Raw genomic sequence first — 16099 nt, 5'->3', positions numbered from 1 at the left:
GTTTAGAGGTGGTAATATAAAAAGAGGAAGATTTGAAATGGGCCAGCCCTCTCTTCTTTTCACAGTGATTAAATTAAAAAAATGCCATGCGGAGTGTTTAACGTTTGGTGAATATCATACCCTTCTGCAAGTGTTTTAACTCATATTTGGTCTGAAAATAGCCATCATGAGTGCCTGGTCGAACTTGTAGAACTGTTTATGTACTTTTCCATGTTGAACAACCCAATTGATTTATTCTGTTGTAGACAGGTAGTTTGCTCGCCTAATGCTTCGTATGAAATATGCTCACTCATACGAACAACACCCGGTTGCCTGTTTGTAACCCTAGCCTGTTGGATGTAGAGCGTTGTGCAATTGGGATCGGTTGCAATTGCTTGCTTAGATTGCAGCCCGATCCACCCCTGCATAAGAAAAGCATTCCATAGGGTCAATTTGCCCGTACAGGTGCTCGAGTAGTCTAAAGCTTGCTCAAACAAATAAGTTATATTAAGAGCTTCTCTCAATTGTCTGCGGGCAGAAAATTTCAATCCAGGTATTATGTTGGAGACAAAGTGTATGAAGTGGCTGCAATGCTTAAGAGAAGAAAGAGTTAGTTTGAAAGTAGATGTATCATGCGATAATCAAACGCTTGATTAATTATGATAATATAAACTTTTGAAGTGACAGATTAGAGGTTCTGAATACACCCATTTTGCGACAAAATAAACAATTCTGAGTACGTAGAAGAAACAACAGCTTATCCATCAGTACAATGCTTCTCATGGGTCAGTGGCCTTAGCCTAGAAGAAGTGGATGTGTTGTATAACTGTTTATGGGAACAATTGGCCCTACTTCTAACTACCACCCTCTTAATTTGTCTTTGCACACAAGTGGGACTCTAGCTCCACACATTATCATTCCCTCAACACTAGCGAAAGGACCACTCACATGCCTTATAAAATGAAAAAAAAAAATAATAATGCACCCGCAAAATAGAGAAACAAATATGTGATCGATCATGGGCATTACGATTCAGAGACGTCACACGAATATATATTGAATTAGAAAGGGTGGTGAGGAGAATGATGTCAAGAAGACAGACAGAAAACCATATAATTAATCTAACGATACTGGATATAGGGCATGTCCTTTATTCTCTGCTCCATTTTTAGTTACTTGGAAAGTTTCTTTTTATCATTCTCTGATTGTCATGATTACGTCATTCAAGCCTAGCTAGCTACCTAGTTCTGCTGTAGTGGCTCGATCTCCATGGATAAATCATGTGCTTGGCAGCTAAGATCGATTTCTCGATAGTGCTTTGAATTATTTTAGTAGCCATGATCTTCAACATACATTTGAGTGTACGTGTATATATTTATGTTCAGGCTTTGCCTGGCGTGGGTGGATCTGCACATGTTAAAAAGCTCCTAGACTGCTGAAATTAGCATGCTGTGGGCCTTTGTACATTATGCACATAGATTTTTCAAGCATTGTACTTGATGGCATTAAGCTCATATGGTACAACACATTTCTGGAGTAAGTGATCTTCAACAAACCCTAATTTTTGAATGCGGAAACAGCTACTTTATAATGAAGAGAGATTATCAATGTATTAAAGGAAATAAGTTGTATAACAATATTTGATATGATATCATCTCCTGGTCCACATCTATCAAAATCCCATTTGCAGGTAGCTTCTTTTGGAAAGTTCAATTGCACTGTGGAAAGGCACAGAGAAAACATCTACAAACCAACTTTTACTTCATGTTCACTCACCCGTACGTAGGATAAGATGACAGTAACACCAATGGGCATATCTTGAAAACCGTATAGAAAGAGCACTCAATCTTTTTGAACTGGCTCGAATGTTTGAGCAGTGTTGAGTACTCAAGTTTGAGAAATTATTTAGTATGTTGCTTAAATATATGTAATTAATCATATAATAATGCAGGAATTATGATATATATATATATGCAGCAAGCATCTCTCTCTCTCTCTGATCTCTAGATCTCTCTCAAAGTATTTTGTTAGAAAAGAAAAAAAAAAAAAAAAGGCATCACCTTAATTATAACTGAGATACTCTGACAGAAAATTAAACTCCAAAATTATACCCAATGTTGGCACAACTTGTAGGTAGTTGGTAGAATCTTTTCCAAATATAATCATAAACTTAATGAACCTCGAAATTTGTGATGGGTTGTCATATCTCGAGATCAATATTGGGTGTACATGTGAGATCACTTTGAGATCCGCATCAAGAACTACTCTCCTCTCCTCCTAATGATATAACTACTGTTGTTTCTTATAAAAAGAAAACTTTTATCCTTTTCTGTGTGACAGGAGAGGAGACCTCTTAGATTATTCAGAACCTTCCTTAAGAGTATCAACATGGATAGTCTTGTTAACTCCCCCCATTGCACATTTTCCACCGCCAATCACAATCACCAATATCTAACTTTTGTTTATTAATATCATCAGCTCTAAAAAAGATTCCAAAACTAGTCTATATATATATTTATATATGCTGGAGTACTTTTATATGATTTATGACTAATTAAACAGAAACCCAAATGAAAGTCTACTGATCCATGTCCAAATTGAAGGCCAGGGAGATGTATCAGAATGAAATGCGTAGGTGCATTAATGGGTGTCAGTGTCTGTTCTACACACACAAAAAGAGAGAGAGCCAACTTGTTTTATATATATAACATGTGGATTCATAGATCAAAACTTGGTCTTGGTTACTTTTTTCCCTAAAAAAATTCAAAACTCTTTTCATGTTTATATGTGTAAGTCAATTCTTATTACTATTCAAATAAAACAAGAATAAGAAGAAAAAGCTTTTATAAAACAATCAACAACGGTTCCGATTTTGCGGGTTAAGCAGAGTGGCACGGGCACACATGGTTTGCAGGCAGAGAAATGTGGTCCATTGCTAGAAAATAGAAAGCAGAATTCACCAGTCAGAAAGCAATATTCATAAGACTGCTCTCTAGCGAGATATCAAAGTTATAGGCAATGTGAACGCAAGAATCTGGTTCCCTTTTTAAATAATGGGGCTCCTTTCTTTCTCTATTGCCTATTGGAGTTGGTATACAGAGGGGGAGAGATGAGGGATCGATCATGACAGAGATATTAACTAATGGGGGGGTTGGGGGGGCATGTGGGTTTTCGATCGGCCCTGCACCTAATCCATTATATATGTTAATTTTTGTATGCTCCACTTGGTTTTAGCCACTTCAAAACGCTCGTTTCGGTTTAAAAAATAGCGATTTCACTTTTTGCCTGCAGGATCGTTGTTCAAATGTCATTGAAAATGAGAGAGAATGAATTAAACAGGATCATGTATGGGAAAAGCTGGAAGCAGTGGTGAATGAATACTAGCTAGCCTGAATATGAAAGGCACTATGCATTTTCTTTATCAGGGAAAATGTTTTCCGCGTGTCCCACACCACACATAAAGTTGAGATTGGATAATCTCTGGGAATAACCGAATAAGAAAGGTTTTCGATATTCTATATGGTGGGGTTTTGTTTGTAAATGGATATGATTGATAAGGTTTTTTTTTCGGTGATTCATCAAGTACTTGGGGCCTGGGAGATGGAATATGGCAAAGGAGATTGACATAATGGGGCGTTTTTAAGTAAAAGCATAATAGAAAATCGCTTAATCATATCTAAGTGTTTAAGCATATGGGTTTAAGCCTAACTATATTAATCATTCACTCCCACACGTGTAAAGTCAATAGGATAGAGTTGGAAAAATGAGATATATAGAAGTAGTTTAGACAAAATGTGGAAGGGTTAAAACAGATTTGAGAAGGAAAAGAATTGGGTTGCAAACAAATGTTAAAAAAAAAAAAAATGGACATTATCTGCAACAGCATTAGAGACCAACAGGGCAATCTTTCTCTTCTTGAGAGATATCCCAGCAGATCACTTACCCAAAACAATAGATGATAGATCTCACCAAATCACTGATGCTTTATCCTATTATGATTTGAAATTTTGATCAATTTTATTGGAAGAAATACCCAAATTTGAAAGATCTAGCTTAAATTTTGTTGCTGAAAATGATCCACAGATACAGAAATTGTGCACCTTTCATTGCAAGCAGATTAAGTTTTTTAAACAAGTTGAATTAAATGATTAAATTCATCATTTTCCTATCAGATAAGCTATAAGAGCATTTACATTGGTTTATGCAGAATGACTAATTAAAACCCACTTTATCTAGTTTAATTAATGAGGCTTAAAAGATACTATATATCAGATTTTTTTTTTTCTTTTTATCTATATCATTTAAATATTATTTCTTTATTTTATTTTTTTCTAAGGATTGTATTTTTCTTAAAGATCCTATTTTCAACTTTTGGGTAAAGAGAGATGTGGAGAGAGAAATAGTATATTAATGAAGATGGATGTGTGAATAGTGCATATTACATGTAGCGGTGCACTGGTCACAAACGCAACAAAATATATTTTACATTTGAGATCCATAATTTGAGCTTTTTTAGCGTTTTTTATTTATTTTAAATAAAAGTAAGAAATTGCTAAACTAGTGTGAATGATGCTAATTAAATTTGGCAGAAGTAAAGGAAAACTCAGTTTAATAATGGCCTACTGGCTGTCAAACTTCAAACTTGGAAACTGCAACCAAATGGCACCTGGCGGGGATGAGATCCCCTCCAATTACAGTAATTGGAGGGGGGGATCTCAGTCCCCCACATGGTATAGGTCTTCAATCTCTTGATCGTAACCATTCCCCGCACTTATTGGCCTGTGTTTCCATGTGCAGCAGAATTGAAGGCAATTGATGGGCCATGAAAAGAGCAGTTGGTGTCATCATAGCCGTACAAATCTTAGTATCAGGAAAAAAAAAAGGGTTTAGTTTAAGGTCCATTCATGGAGATTGGCACTGCCCATTGTGTGCCCAACAAAAAAAATGTGTCCCAAAACTCAGGATAGACGTTGCATTGGAAATAAACGAGGATCATGCATTTATTGATGCCTCAACCTCAACCAACTCTTGTGTAGGGTTTGGCAACTTCTTTAATACATTTGCAACAAAATAAATAAATGATACGAAAACGCAATGTTGCATGTGATTCGATCCAAATTATTCGCGCAAATTGCTTTCTGACAGCAAATGTGAGCGAGTTTCTCTAAGATATAACTATTCGAACCGGTGAACCGACTATTCAGGATTTGATCAGATAAAATAAGTCTATAAAAATTCTCTCATATTTACTGTCGGAATTGAATTACCATGGATCTAAGCTTCCCAGGATTTAATGGGCATAAGCTGTTGTAGGCTATTGTTTCAATAATCCCCGTGACCAAATAAGGCATAAATGTGAAGATATGGTATTTAATTAGCATTGTGAGTGCAGAAAAGACACAGACAAATTAGTTAGGTAAACCACCAAAAACCAGTATACGGGTTTCTTAGCCGACAACGAGCTATCACGGTAGCGCCCCCCCCCATATGAAGGCTGCATCCATAGTGAGATATCAATGCTGGAGGACAAAATATTGAAAAAAGTATTTGCAGAATAAAAAGTAAAATTTCTTGTTTAAAACCATGTTTTTTAATTAGGGTAAAGTCCACTTAACCCACTCGAATTATCACCACAATAATAATTTATCCCCCAAACTATAAAAACAATGACAATGTGCTCCCAATTGACAAAATGACGAAATTACCCTTACTAAAATAAAAACAAAAATACTATTTTTTTTTTCAAATTTTAAGGTTATTTTTGTCCTATTAAAAATTTTAGATGAGTAATTTCGTCATTTTGCTAGCATTGAGAGGGTACATTATCATTGTTTTGTTAGTTTGGAGGATAAATTATCATAATTGATAGTTTAAAAGATAATTTCATGACGAAATTACCCTTATAGAATTTTTTTTTTTTTTTTTTTTAAGATCGTTATTAAATGAAAGATATGATATTAGAATATCCTTTTTCTTTTTCTTTTTCTTTTTTTTTTTAAAAAAAAAAAGGCTCTTCATAGATATTATTTTAGAGAAAATATCTTACTGCCATCTCCATGCTGACATCACTCCGATGGCCTCTCCCTGTGTTTTTGGAGGTGCGTGCCCCCATCTCTCAATCTGAGAGTGAAAAATCTGCATCAACATTCAATAGATAGAGAGATCGAAATTGTCTTTGATTTTGCCTTCTCCAATTTCATTCTGTTTTTGTTAGATCATCCAATTAGAAATATTTAGAGGAAGAAAGACGTTTAGAGACCTCAAAGGTTTGGAAAGAGCATTAACATGTCAATGTTGAAGCTTAAACCCTAAAAATAAAATAAAAGGTTGAATAGAAAAGGACATAAACCAGTTCTAATAAATATCAAGTGTCGTGCAATATTAGAGAGATGCATGTTTTCTACGACATTCATAAAGTCATTTATTACATTTCTATTGACCGGAACCAAAACATTAATTTTTAAGGAATTCAAATATGTTAGATGATCTTTAGCATTTATTAGAGTGGGTGGAAAAAAATTTCCTAAAAATTTGTGTCCAATAAACATAGGCAAGTAGTTATTTTTGATGGGTATTAAGGTATTTAATATTTGTACTGCTGTCCATCAAAGCATTGATGGCCATACATATCACATTGATGCAGTTGTGTCACGCCTATACATATCTGGTTGAGGGATTGCTTTCGGCACATAGAACTTGAACATAGCTATAACGTACTTGCATAATAATTGTAACCTACTGACCTATTTTTCCTCATGCCCAAGTTACGTTTTGTGGTGCACTCTAGTAGAATCTGACCACCCATTTGGAGAACTTGATTTATACTCCAATCTATATAGTACATTCTTTCTTGAATTGTCCTTTTTATTTTGCATTGTAGTGAACGCCAACCCGTTTCAGAGGAAAACGAATCATGCAATAATTGTTGTTCAAATTGCTAGTAATTTGTGTAATATGAGTTCTCTTATAATTATTGTCTAAATTGAGCAGATGGGTCTTATACGGGTTCTCTTGTATTTATTTGAGAAAGGTGTATTGTTTTGGATCAAAGACAGCTTTTTGCGTAAAGTATTCAAGGGATAATAATATAGGCCGTGAATTGTGATGTAACTCAATAAATGTCGTCTTATATCCCAACCCACCCAGACTAATAATGTCACGTTCAATAACGATGTATTGGGGCCATCGTGTCAACTCTGATTTGGCCTAAATCCTACGGATAAAAGTTTTTGAGCCAACTCTCTGCCTTTTTGGCCACTAGTACACATGTTCTGCCACGTGTGTGTTCCACTTTAATCCAGTGACTATAAACCATTTAGAGTTCACGTGCATGCATTTGTTTTAGGGTAGTAATTCACTAATTTGTATATATATGCTAGGATTTTGGTTTTATTATAATATTAATATAAAATTATACACATCAAAACTTTTAACTATAATCTATTAATTTTATATTTATTTCATATCAAATTCGAATAACGTTAAAGATCCCCTCAGTTTCAAACAAAATAGACCTAAAATTAATTTTAGGCTTATTTACTCCAAGTTTTTATTTGCCTTGACTTGCATTATTGCTATATTTTAATGCAAATTAATACTTCTTTTGATTGCAATGAGTTATTGAGCCTTTTATGTTAATTTACGCATGTAAAGTTTCATTTGCAATACCTCACTAGTATGTTTATAATGATCTTGAAAAATGCTTTTTGGCATTGATTTAAAAAATGTTTTAATGTAATATAATCGTGAGAAATGTTTCTTTAGTGGAATTCACATTTAAAAAGTTATTAGCATTTTGAATTGTTTTTTAATGTTTTGCTAATGTATTTCTCGTTTTAAAAACATTGAAGTGTCTTGACAACCATTATTAAGCAATACCTTTAACCCACTTGTCCGAGCTTGCCAAATTATTGGTGCACAAGATTCTCCCACACGCCATTCTCATGCCGTTCAAGCAATTTTTCAAACGCCTTGTGAGCTCTGAATCGCAAGCGTTGGCCACGGTGGGAAGAGGAGGGAATGTGGGATAAGCTAGCCATTCCGAAGGCCATCATTGTAAAATAACCGGCGGTAAGCAATTAATTGCAAATCATTATAAAAGACAATCAAAAAACCAAGTAAATGAGACTCTGACGTCTCCACCCAAAACTCTTTCTTATTTCTATTTCAAATCATTTTCTTAGATACATATTGACTTTTAAGCATTAGTATCGTTCCCGTCAACTCACATCGACAAACTCCATTATAGGCACTTTCGATTGATATAAAACTACTCTTATCACTAGTCTTGATTTATATCGGTGTAGAGTAACATCATATGTTTGGCCTTATTCTTTGGCACTACAAGGCAACCAAAGTGAACAGGAAATAATGTTCCTACATGAAGGAAAAATAATTAGAAATCCCTCATAGAATTACAGAACATGCCATTCTCACGAGCCTTGTCGCAGCCCTCGGTGATGGAGATTATGTTTCCATGTCACTCTTTGTAATAATGCCGGGTGGAAAGAGCGATCACGAAAAGATTCTAAATCACAAAACAAAAACTTTAGCGGCTAAACGCGTGGAAATCTCTTTTAAAAATGACGTCTGGCCAACGAGAAAGAGCCACGTGTGCTAAACGCGGCTTTAAGAGAATCCTGCTGGCTGCTCCCATCAGTGGACGCCTTTGGACTCATCGACGCTCCACCCATTTTCCCAAACTCCTTTAACCAAAAGAGTCAGAGCTCAATTTGCAGCCTTTTAGACTCTACCAAGTAATTTAGCGCTGTCCACGTGGCATTAACTGTTTTGGGGATTAATTATTATCAAAACTTTCAAGGGTGGGGTCAATGTTATTAGTTTCAGGATAAATGAAATGCTACTATATTTTTCACCTTGAGTAATTCCAATCTCTTCAAACAATATAACTGATTTATGGTTTTTGAATTGAATTTGAGCTGTCATTAAATGGTTTAATAGTTTAATTATAATTTTAATAGCGAGTTCAATAACTAACACCCATATGTAAATTATTTAATTAAAATAAAAAATAAATTACAAAAACATAATTCAAACTTAATCTTACCCCTTAGTTGGTTTGGGTTGCATAGCTCAAGCCCCCGCTTTTTTTTATTCATTTCTTTAGTCTTTAGGAGAGCCAAATCTTAATTGAAAAATTAAGGCTTGCACAAGGAACAAGCAACGGCCGAGCACGCTAGCTCGGAAGTCGTTGCACTAGTTTAAGTTGATAAAAAATACAAAACATGTGAGATGGAATTGTTTTAATCACGCTCGAATTTGACCCAAACCACAAGTGACAGAATGCAGCAGCCAGCTCTTGTTGTTATTTTGCCATGCTTTGTGTGATTTATCTCATCCTTAGGCCCATATATTAAGGCATAGATAAACTTCATAAACTTTGTGTGCTTAGTCCAATGATGATAATAATCTTTCGTTCTGTTTGTTAATGTATTTTATAAGTATTTTTTTGTGTTTAGCTTAAAATAGTATTTTGATGTGATATAAAAAAAAAATTTGCTTTTGTATATTTAAGAGTATTTTTGTTAATATTATTATTTTGAGAATAAAAAAAAACATAAGACAAAACAAAAGAACAAACCAAGCCAATGTGTTGCTATACATAGGCAGTGATACTTTTTAGTAATGCATGTTGCATGTTTTCCTTTTGGGTATCCTTCACATTATGCTTAGAATTTTTTACTTTTCATTTTAGTTTAAAAATTACTTCTTTTTTTTAGTTACCAATTTTTTCAGAGTACTACATTCCACTTTCTATTTTATCTTTACCCTTTCGTTTTTCCATTTTCAAATTACTTACATTCCAAATTCCAAAGTAATGTGCATATTTTATTAGAAGTTAAAACGTAAAAAACATAAGACAAAACATCTACATAACTTTGAAATTTGGAATGTAAGTACTTTGAAAAAGAAAAAAATATTAAATGGAAAAATGACTTTAGCCTCAAAAATATATATATATTAACTAATCAAAACAACATGTGACTAGTCGAATGTGAATCCTGTAAGGCCACGAGTACTTGTTTGGAGTCTAAAAACTAGCCCTCTTCTCTTCTTTCCCTATATCAAATGGTTTTATTACTGTCGTTATCATTGTGATGGTATATTTTTGACTGGTTGAATATAAAATTACCACATCTTTCTTTTGATTCTTATATTTATTTTTCTCCCTTTTTTTTATGCATTTTTTTTTTTACCATGTACTTTTTTGTTTATAAACCCATTATCAATATTTTGTGTTTACATATGAATAAGGAGGTATAGAAAAAGGTGCTTGAAAAACAGGGACGGAGGTAGGTGTTGCCGTGTTGGCCGGGGGGCTGCCAGCTGCCTCACTTAATTTTCCAAATTTTTTCCTTAAAAAATTGTTAATAGTTTAATATATATTGTTAGGTTTAAAAATTACTTGACCCAAGTCAAAATTAAAACACACAAATAACACTAGTTTTTGTTATTGGGGTTATTTTAATTAATATTAAACCTCCAATTAATAATGAAGGATAATTATTAATTAGCTTGTAAAGCTAGATATCTTTGCAGGTACAGTTCACAAATGCAGGATCAGAACCCCCAAAACCCCTTCAAATCACGCGCACACGCATATACACACACAAGCACTCTCTCTCTCTCTCTCTGCACACCAATATAAATTTCTGCCTACTACAACCCAACAAATCCACCAACATTCTCACGAGTCACTCCCTTCTCTTCCTCTAGAAAAAAAAAAAAAAAAAAAAAAATGCACAAAAAACTCAGCCCCATGACTCCTCTGCTCCTCTTTATCTTTTTCTCATCTCTCACTGTAAGCACTCTGAGTCTCACTACTGTGGTTCACATTCTCTTTTGTTCTCCAACTTTGTTGTTTCTGGCACTGCCTCACTGTCTCACTCGTGTTTTCATTTTCTGTCAATGCAGGTTGGGTTCGCCTTCGCCGGAGACGGCGGTTCTTTCGCCGGAGAAAACCCATTTACCCCAAGAGCGTATCTGGTTCGGTATTGGAACAAAGAGATCCGAAATAGTCAGCCTAAGCCAGCATTTCTGCTTTCCAAGGCGTCCCCTCTGAGTGCGGTGGACTCGGCGAGTTTCGCCAAGCTCGCGGCGCAGAGCGATCTGTCCTCGCACTTGCCGGCGTTCTGCGCCTCGGCGAACCTGCTCTGCTTCTCCGATTTATCGCCGAGTCTGGAGAAGCACGAGAAGGACTCCAACTTTGCAGGGTACTCGGACCGGAACTTCACCAATTACGGCACGGATCGGCTCGGCGGGACCGACTCGTTCCAGAAATACTCGGGCGACGAGAACATCCCCGTCGACTCGTTTCGCCGGTACAGCCGAGACTCGACGGGCCACAAGGACAATTTCGTCAGTTACGCCCCCAATGGCAACGTGGTGGACCAGAGCTTCAACACCTACGCCACCGGGGCTACCGGCGGCTCCGGCGTGTTCTCCAAGTACGCCGGCGATGTGAACGTCCCCAATCTCCGGTTCACTTCCTACTCTGACGATTCCAATGGCCATGACCACACGTTCTCGACCTACAGCGAGAACGCTAACGCCGGTGACCAGAGATTCAGCAACTATGGGAAGAACGGCAATGGGGCTCCGAACGAGTTCAACAACTACGGGACGGGTGCGAATGTCGTCGGGTCGGACTTCGCGGCCTACGGCCAAACGTCGAATGGCGCGAACGACACGTTCACGAATTACGGGAAGGACCAGAACAATCCCCAGAACAACTTCAGGAGCTATGGGGACGGAGGAAACAGTGCCGTTGATAGCTTCGCGAATTACAGAGAGAACGCCAATGTGGGTGACGACTCGTTCCAGAGCTACGCTAAGAACTCGAACGGGGCCAAGGTCAATTTCGCCAATTACGGTAAATCCTTCAATATCGGTACAGACAAGTTCACTGGGTACGGCCAGGGCTCCCGGGGCCAGACCGCCGGATTCAAGATTTACGGCGTGAACACTACTTTTAAGGACTACTCGAAAAAGGGTATCACATTCTCTAGGTACACCAATGTGAGCTCGGAGAAGAGCACTACAATGCAGGTCAGTGGCAGTTTGGTAAAAAGGTGGGTGGAGCCGGGCAAATTCTTTCGGGAGTCGATGCTGAAGAAGGGGAAGGTAATGCCAATGCCGGACATTAGAGATAAAATGCCCAAAAGGTCGTTTTTGCCCCGGTCCATCTCGTCCAAATTACCGTTCTCAACCTCCAAGATCTCTGAGATGAAGAGGATCTTCCACGCGCGTGATAATTCTAGCATGGAGAGTATGATGCTGGAGTCGCTCAGCGACTGCGAGAGGGCTCCTACCCAGGGCGAGACCAAGCGGTGCGTCGGGTCGGCGGAGGACATGATCGACTTTGCAACCTCAGTCCTTGGCCGCAACGTCGTCGTTCGATCAACCGAGAACGTGAGCGGGTCAAAGAAGAACATAATGGTCGGATCGGTCAAAGGGATCAACGGTGGAAAAGTGACGCAGTCTGTGTCTTGTCATCAGAGCTTGTTCCCCTACCTGCTCTACTATTGCCATTCGGTCCCGAAGGTTCGGGTCTACGAAGCGGATATACTGGACCCGAGTTCTAAGGCCAAGATTAATCACGGTGTTGCCATCTGTCACTTGGACACGTCGTCTTGGAGCCCGGGTCATGGAGCTTTCTTGGCTTTGGGTTCGGGTCCGGGGCGGATCGAGGTTTGCCACTGGATTTTCGAGAATGATATGACCTGGACACTCGCCGATTAAGTGCTTAGCTTAAGCTATATTATTGCTTTAATATATTGGGTTACCCGGTCGCTAAGAAAGCTTAGATGCCGGCTACACACCCTGTTGATTAATTTGAAGTCCCTATTAAGTTAAGAATTTTTAGCTTTGACAGGAAAAGCAAGTTATGGTTTACTTTACATTTGGAAGGTGCTATATATAATTTGAGTTTTGGTAAATGTTATTAAATCTACCCAAATAACTGGAAGGAAAATGAAAAAAAAGAAGAAGTTTTTAGCTTTTCCTGTTGATTTCTTTTGCACTTTATTTCTTTGTATTGCTTTTGCTACGTCTATTTACAACTTCAGACAGTCTACGTGACACTTATCATGATATATACGTTTAAATTTCTTTTTGAATGGAAAAGAAAAGAAAAGAAATATATATATATATATATATAGGATGAGATTCAAAGTGTGGAGAATATTTGAACACCAACTAAAGAAAGTAGCAAAGGATTGATGGTTGGACATGTAAACAAAATCATGTGAGTAAGGATGAGGTGGTCCAATGACCCTCCAAGATGTGCTTTTGTATTGTATGGGGAAGGCTATGGGAATGGGACAGCTGTTGTTGGGAATGGCCGTATTTGTTTAATGCTTATGTTCAAATTGCTTGTGAAATTCAGATATCTTCTAAATTCACCCTTTGTTTCAAGGGCACCTTAAAAAGTAGGGTTTATTCTAGAGGTGTTAAAGATAATGGGAAGAAATATAGAAACAAAAGGGGGGGTTATCCCATCAAAATGGCCCTACTTTCATGATTATTGGGACTTGATAGTTGCTTGGATAGACTTAAATAATCATATTTTCTTAACACCATTTCCCAGCTTGGCTAAGTGCAGCTAATGGGGACTGCAACCTTGGACTCCATAGAAAGGAGCACTGAAAGTGAAATGCAAGGAAAAATGATTCTACTAACTAGGTAAGGCACATCAGCTTCAACAATTTTCTATTTAGCCACCAACTCGTGCATCCCATACAAAGTCTTTGATAATTGTTTTCTAAAACTTATTTAGATAATAAATTGTTGAAAATCTTGATCCGCTTCACTACACTATCTTGGGCAAGGGCTATAGTTTAATGTGATTTGTTATGTATAATCATCCTATATTCTAATTGAGTTTTTCAGTAATTTAGGTAGAAGGTCATTTCATATCTTGTCTTATTTTTTGGTTGATTATATGACTGATGTCTGATTTAAAATGAATTATTATACTTTATGACAATGAAATTCTTAGAGCAAGTGGAGTGGCGACTAGTTTACTGATCACCATGATTAAATAAACGTTGCTTTATGCTATTAGTTTAAAACCTCATCATCCTTTTGACCCTCTAGAAAGTTGGTTTACAGCAATGAAAAGTGAAAGGAAAAGGGGGCAGGGGGGGGACTTCTATTTGGTTTATAGTTTTAATTTCAATTATGACATGTGCACACGTACATTTTGAATCACTTTATCTCTCTTGAATTTTAAAAAATTCCAGCAAAAAAAATAAAGAAAAGGGTGTGGTCAGTGGTGCATGTCTTGTGTGCCAAGCAGGTGGCTCTTACATTTGAGCTGCTAAAAAATCTGCCCGAATTTTAAGAAATTCAGACAAAAAATTCCAGAGATCAGGATCCATAGTATTAATGTATTATGGAGTGCAACCTCAATCTATTGTAAGAGAAATGGTAAAGAACCCAACACTTTTTTTTTTTTTTTTTTTTTTTTTTTTTAAATTTTCTCTCCCAAATAATTTGGATCCTACGTTCATTTAAGAAAAATAAAAAGATAAAAAAAAAAAAAAAAAAAAAAAAATCTTAGGGTACGTTTAGAATTGCGGTTTCAACAAGTGTGATTTTAAAAATAGCTCGTTACTTTTTAAAATCGCAAAGGCATTTAGTAAAACATGTTAAAAAATACTTTTTTATTAAATATTTGTTATGCAAATTCATGATTTTGGTTTAAATTTGCACTTTTTCAAATAAGCACCTCCTAGTCTGCTTATTGAAATCGCAGATTTTTTTCCTTTTTTTAAATCGCAATGCCAGATGCCTTATGTTTTGTAATATCTTTTAAAAACGCAGATTATTTTTGTGAAATCGCAATCTCAAACGCACTCTAAACCTATTTATTTCTTGAACAGACCAAATCATTTGAAAAAGAAAATTTGAAAAAAAGATGTTAGGTTGTTTAGCGTTTCTCCTATCGTAAAAATAATAATGGTGGAAGATCCAAGGCAACCACCAACTACTTCGGTACATTTTTTTTTCTTCTCCTTCTTCATGCACTACAACAACTTTAGTACTCTGCTTGGTCATTGGGTCCAGCACCTTAATAATAGCCTGCTGTGGTTCGCCTTCAATGAGAGAGCAACAGAAGAACCTGATCCTTTTCCCATTTCTCCTGCTGTGCCTTTTAGTTGTGGTCTGCAAACAATAAAGAACCTCAATTATAATTATTACCATATTTTAGTGTTGATAATAGGAAAAAAAATATAGTTTCCCTTTCACTGAGTGACATTTGTCGCACTACCAGGGAGCAAGATCTCAGCAATGAATGAAAATCTTTACTGTTTCAACTGTCTCATGTAAAACTTTTATAATACATTGATTAATTGCCCTGGTTCTGTCTATTTTAAATCGAAAAATATTTAATTAATGGTCATAATCTTCCTATAAAAATCTTGAACTCATAAATGAAACAGTCCCATAAAATAAAATAAAATATATTATATATATTTTAAAAATAATTAAAAATTTTAAAAAAATAATAAAAATTTAAGGGGTAGGTCGATCACCTTCAAGGGCAAAATTTTTTTATTATTATTTTTTTTTTGATTTGGCCCTTGAAGGTGGTCAAACCACCCTCAATGGCCGGCCACCCAATCCCAACTGGGGTGGATGAATTCTGACCATTAACTGAATATTCTTCAGTCTAAAATAGATTAGAGAGGATCCACATCCATTAAAGAGACCTGATCATTCATCACCAATAACATTTAGAACAGTCATCTTTGTCTCATATAGAATCCTATATATATATATATATATATATATAAGCGTCAAGAACTGATACATAGTTAGAAGGTGTAAGATCCGTTGAAGACTTGTTGGGGATATTAGTAGTAGAGAAAATATCCGATGAATAAGTTAGCAAGGATGAAGGATGAAGTTGCTTTAAATAAGAGAGCTAGGACAATTATAGGAAAAATGATTGTACCTGAAATGATGGCATATCTTCCCCTTACGCAGAGGCCCCCCCTCGTGGAATGCAACTTTGGCTAGGTATTAATTGTTTATGGGGTACGACTCTAACAAAGTATGAAGCCGAACTACCATTCATTGAAAAGTTGTTGGT

The 16099-nt window shown here is 36.4% G+C and overlaps 1 protein-coding gene across 1 annotated transcript; it reads left to right on the top strand.

Annotated features, from left to right (window-relative positions):
* The first annotated feature begins 10626 nt into the window (after window positions 1–10626).
* PG2 (polygalacturonase 2) lies at window positions 10627–12938 on the top strand. Its single transcript, XM_059591885.2, has 2 exons — window positions 10627–10801; window positions 10915–12938. Exons 1-2 carry the CDS (start codon window positions 10739–10741, stop codon window positions 12739–12741), a joined length of 1890 nt encoding a protein of 629 aa, XP_059447868.2. The 5' UTR covers window positions 10627–10738; the 3' UTR covers window positions 12742–12938.
* Window positions 12939–16099: the final 3161 nt, after the last annotated feature.

The sequence above is a fragment of the Corylus avellana genome, chromosome 4 (assembly GCF_965113065.1).
Source record: "Corylus avellana chromosome 4, dhCorAvel1.hap1.2, whole genome shotgun sequence".
Classification (NCBI taxonomy): Eukaryota; Viridiplantae; Streptophyta; class Magnoliopsida; order Fagales; family Betulaceae; genus Corylus; species Corylus avellana.
This window is presented reverse-complemented; position numbering and strand designations above follow the sequence as displayed.

What these genes read in the sequence shown, in the direction of transcription:
- PG2 (XM_059591885.2), top strand. Translation starts at nt 10,739, where the DNA reads ATGCACAAAAAACTCAGCCCCATGACTCCTCTGCTCCTCTTTATCTTT. An exon ending in TCTTTTTCTCATCTCTCACT is followed by an intron (nt 10,802 to 10,914) that starts GTAAGCACTCTG and finishes CTGTCAATGCAG; the next exon opens with GTTGGGTTCGCCTTCGCCGG.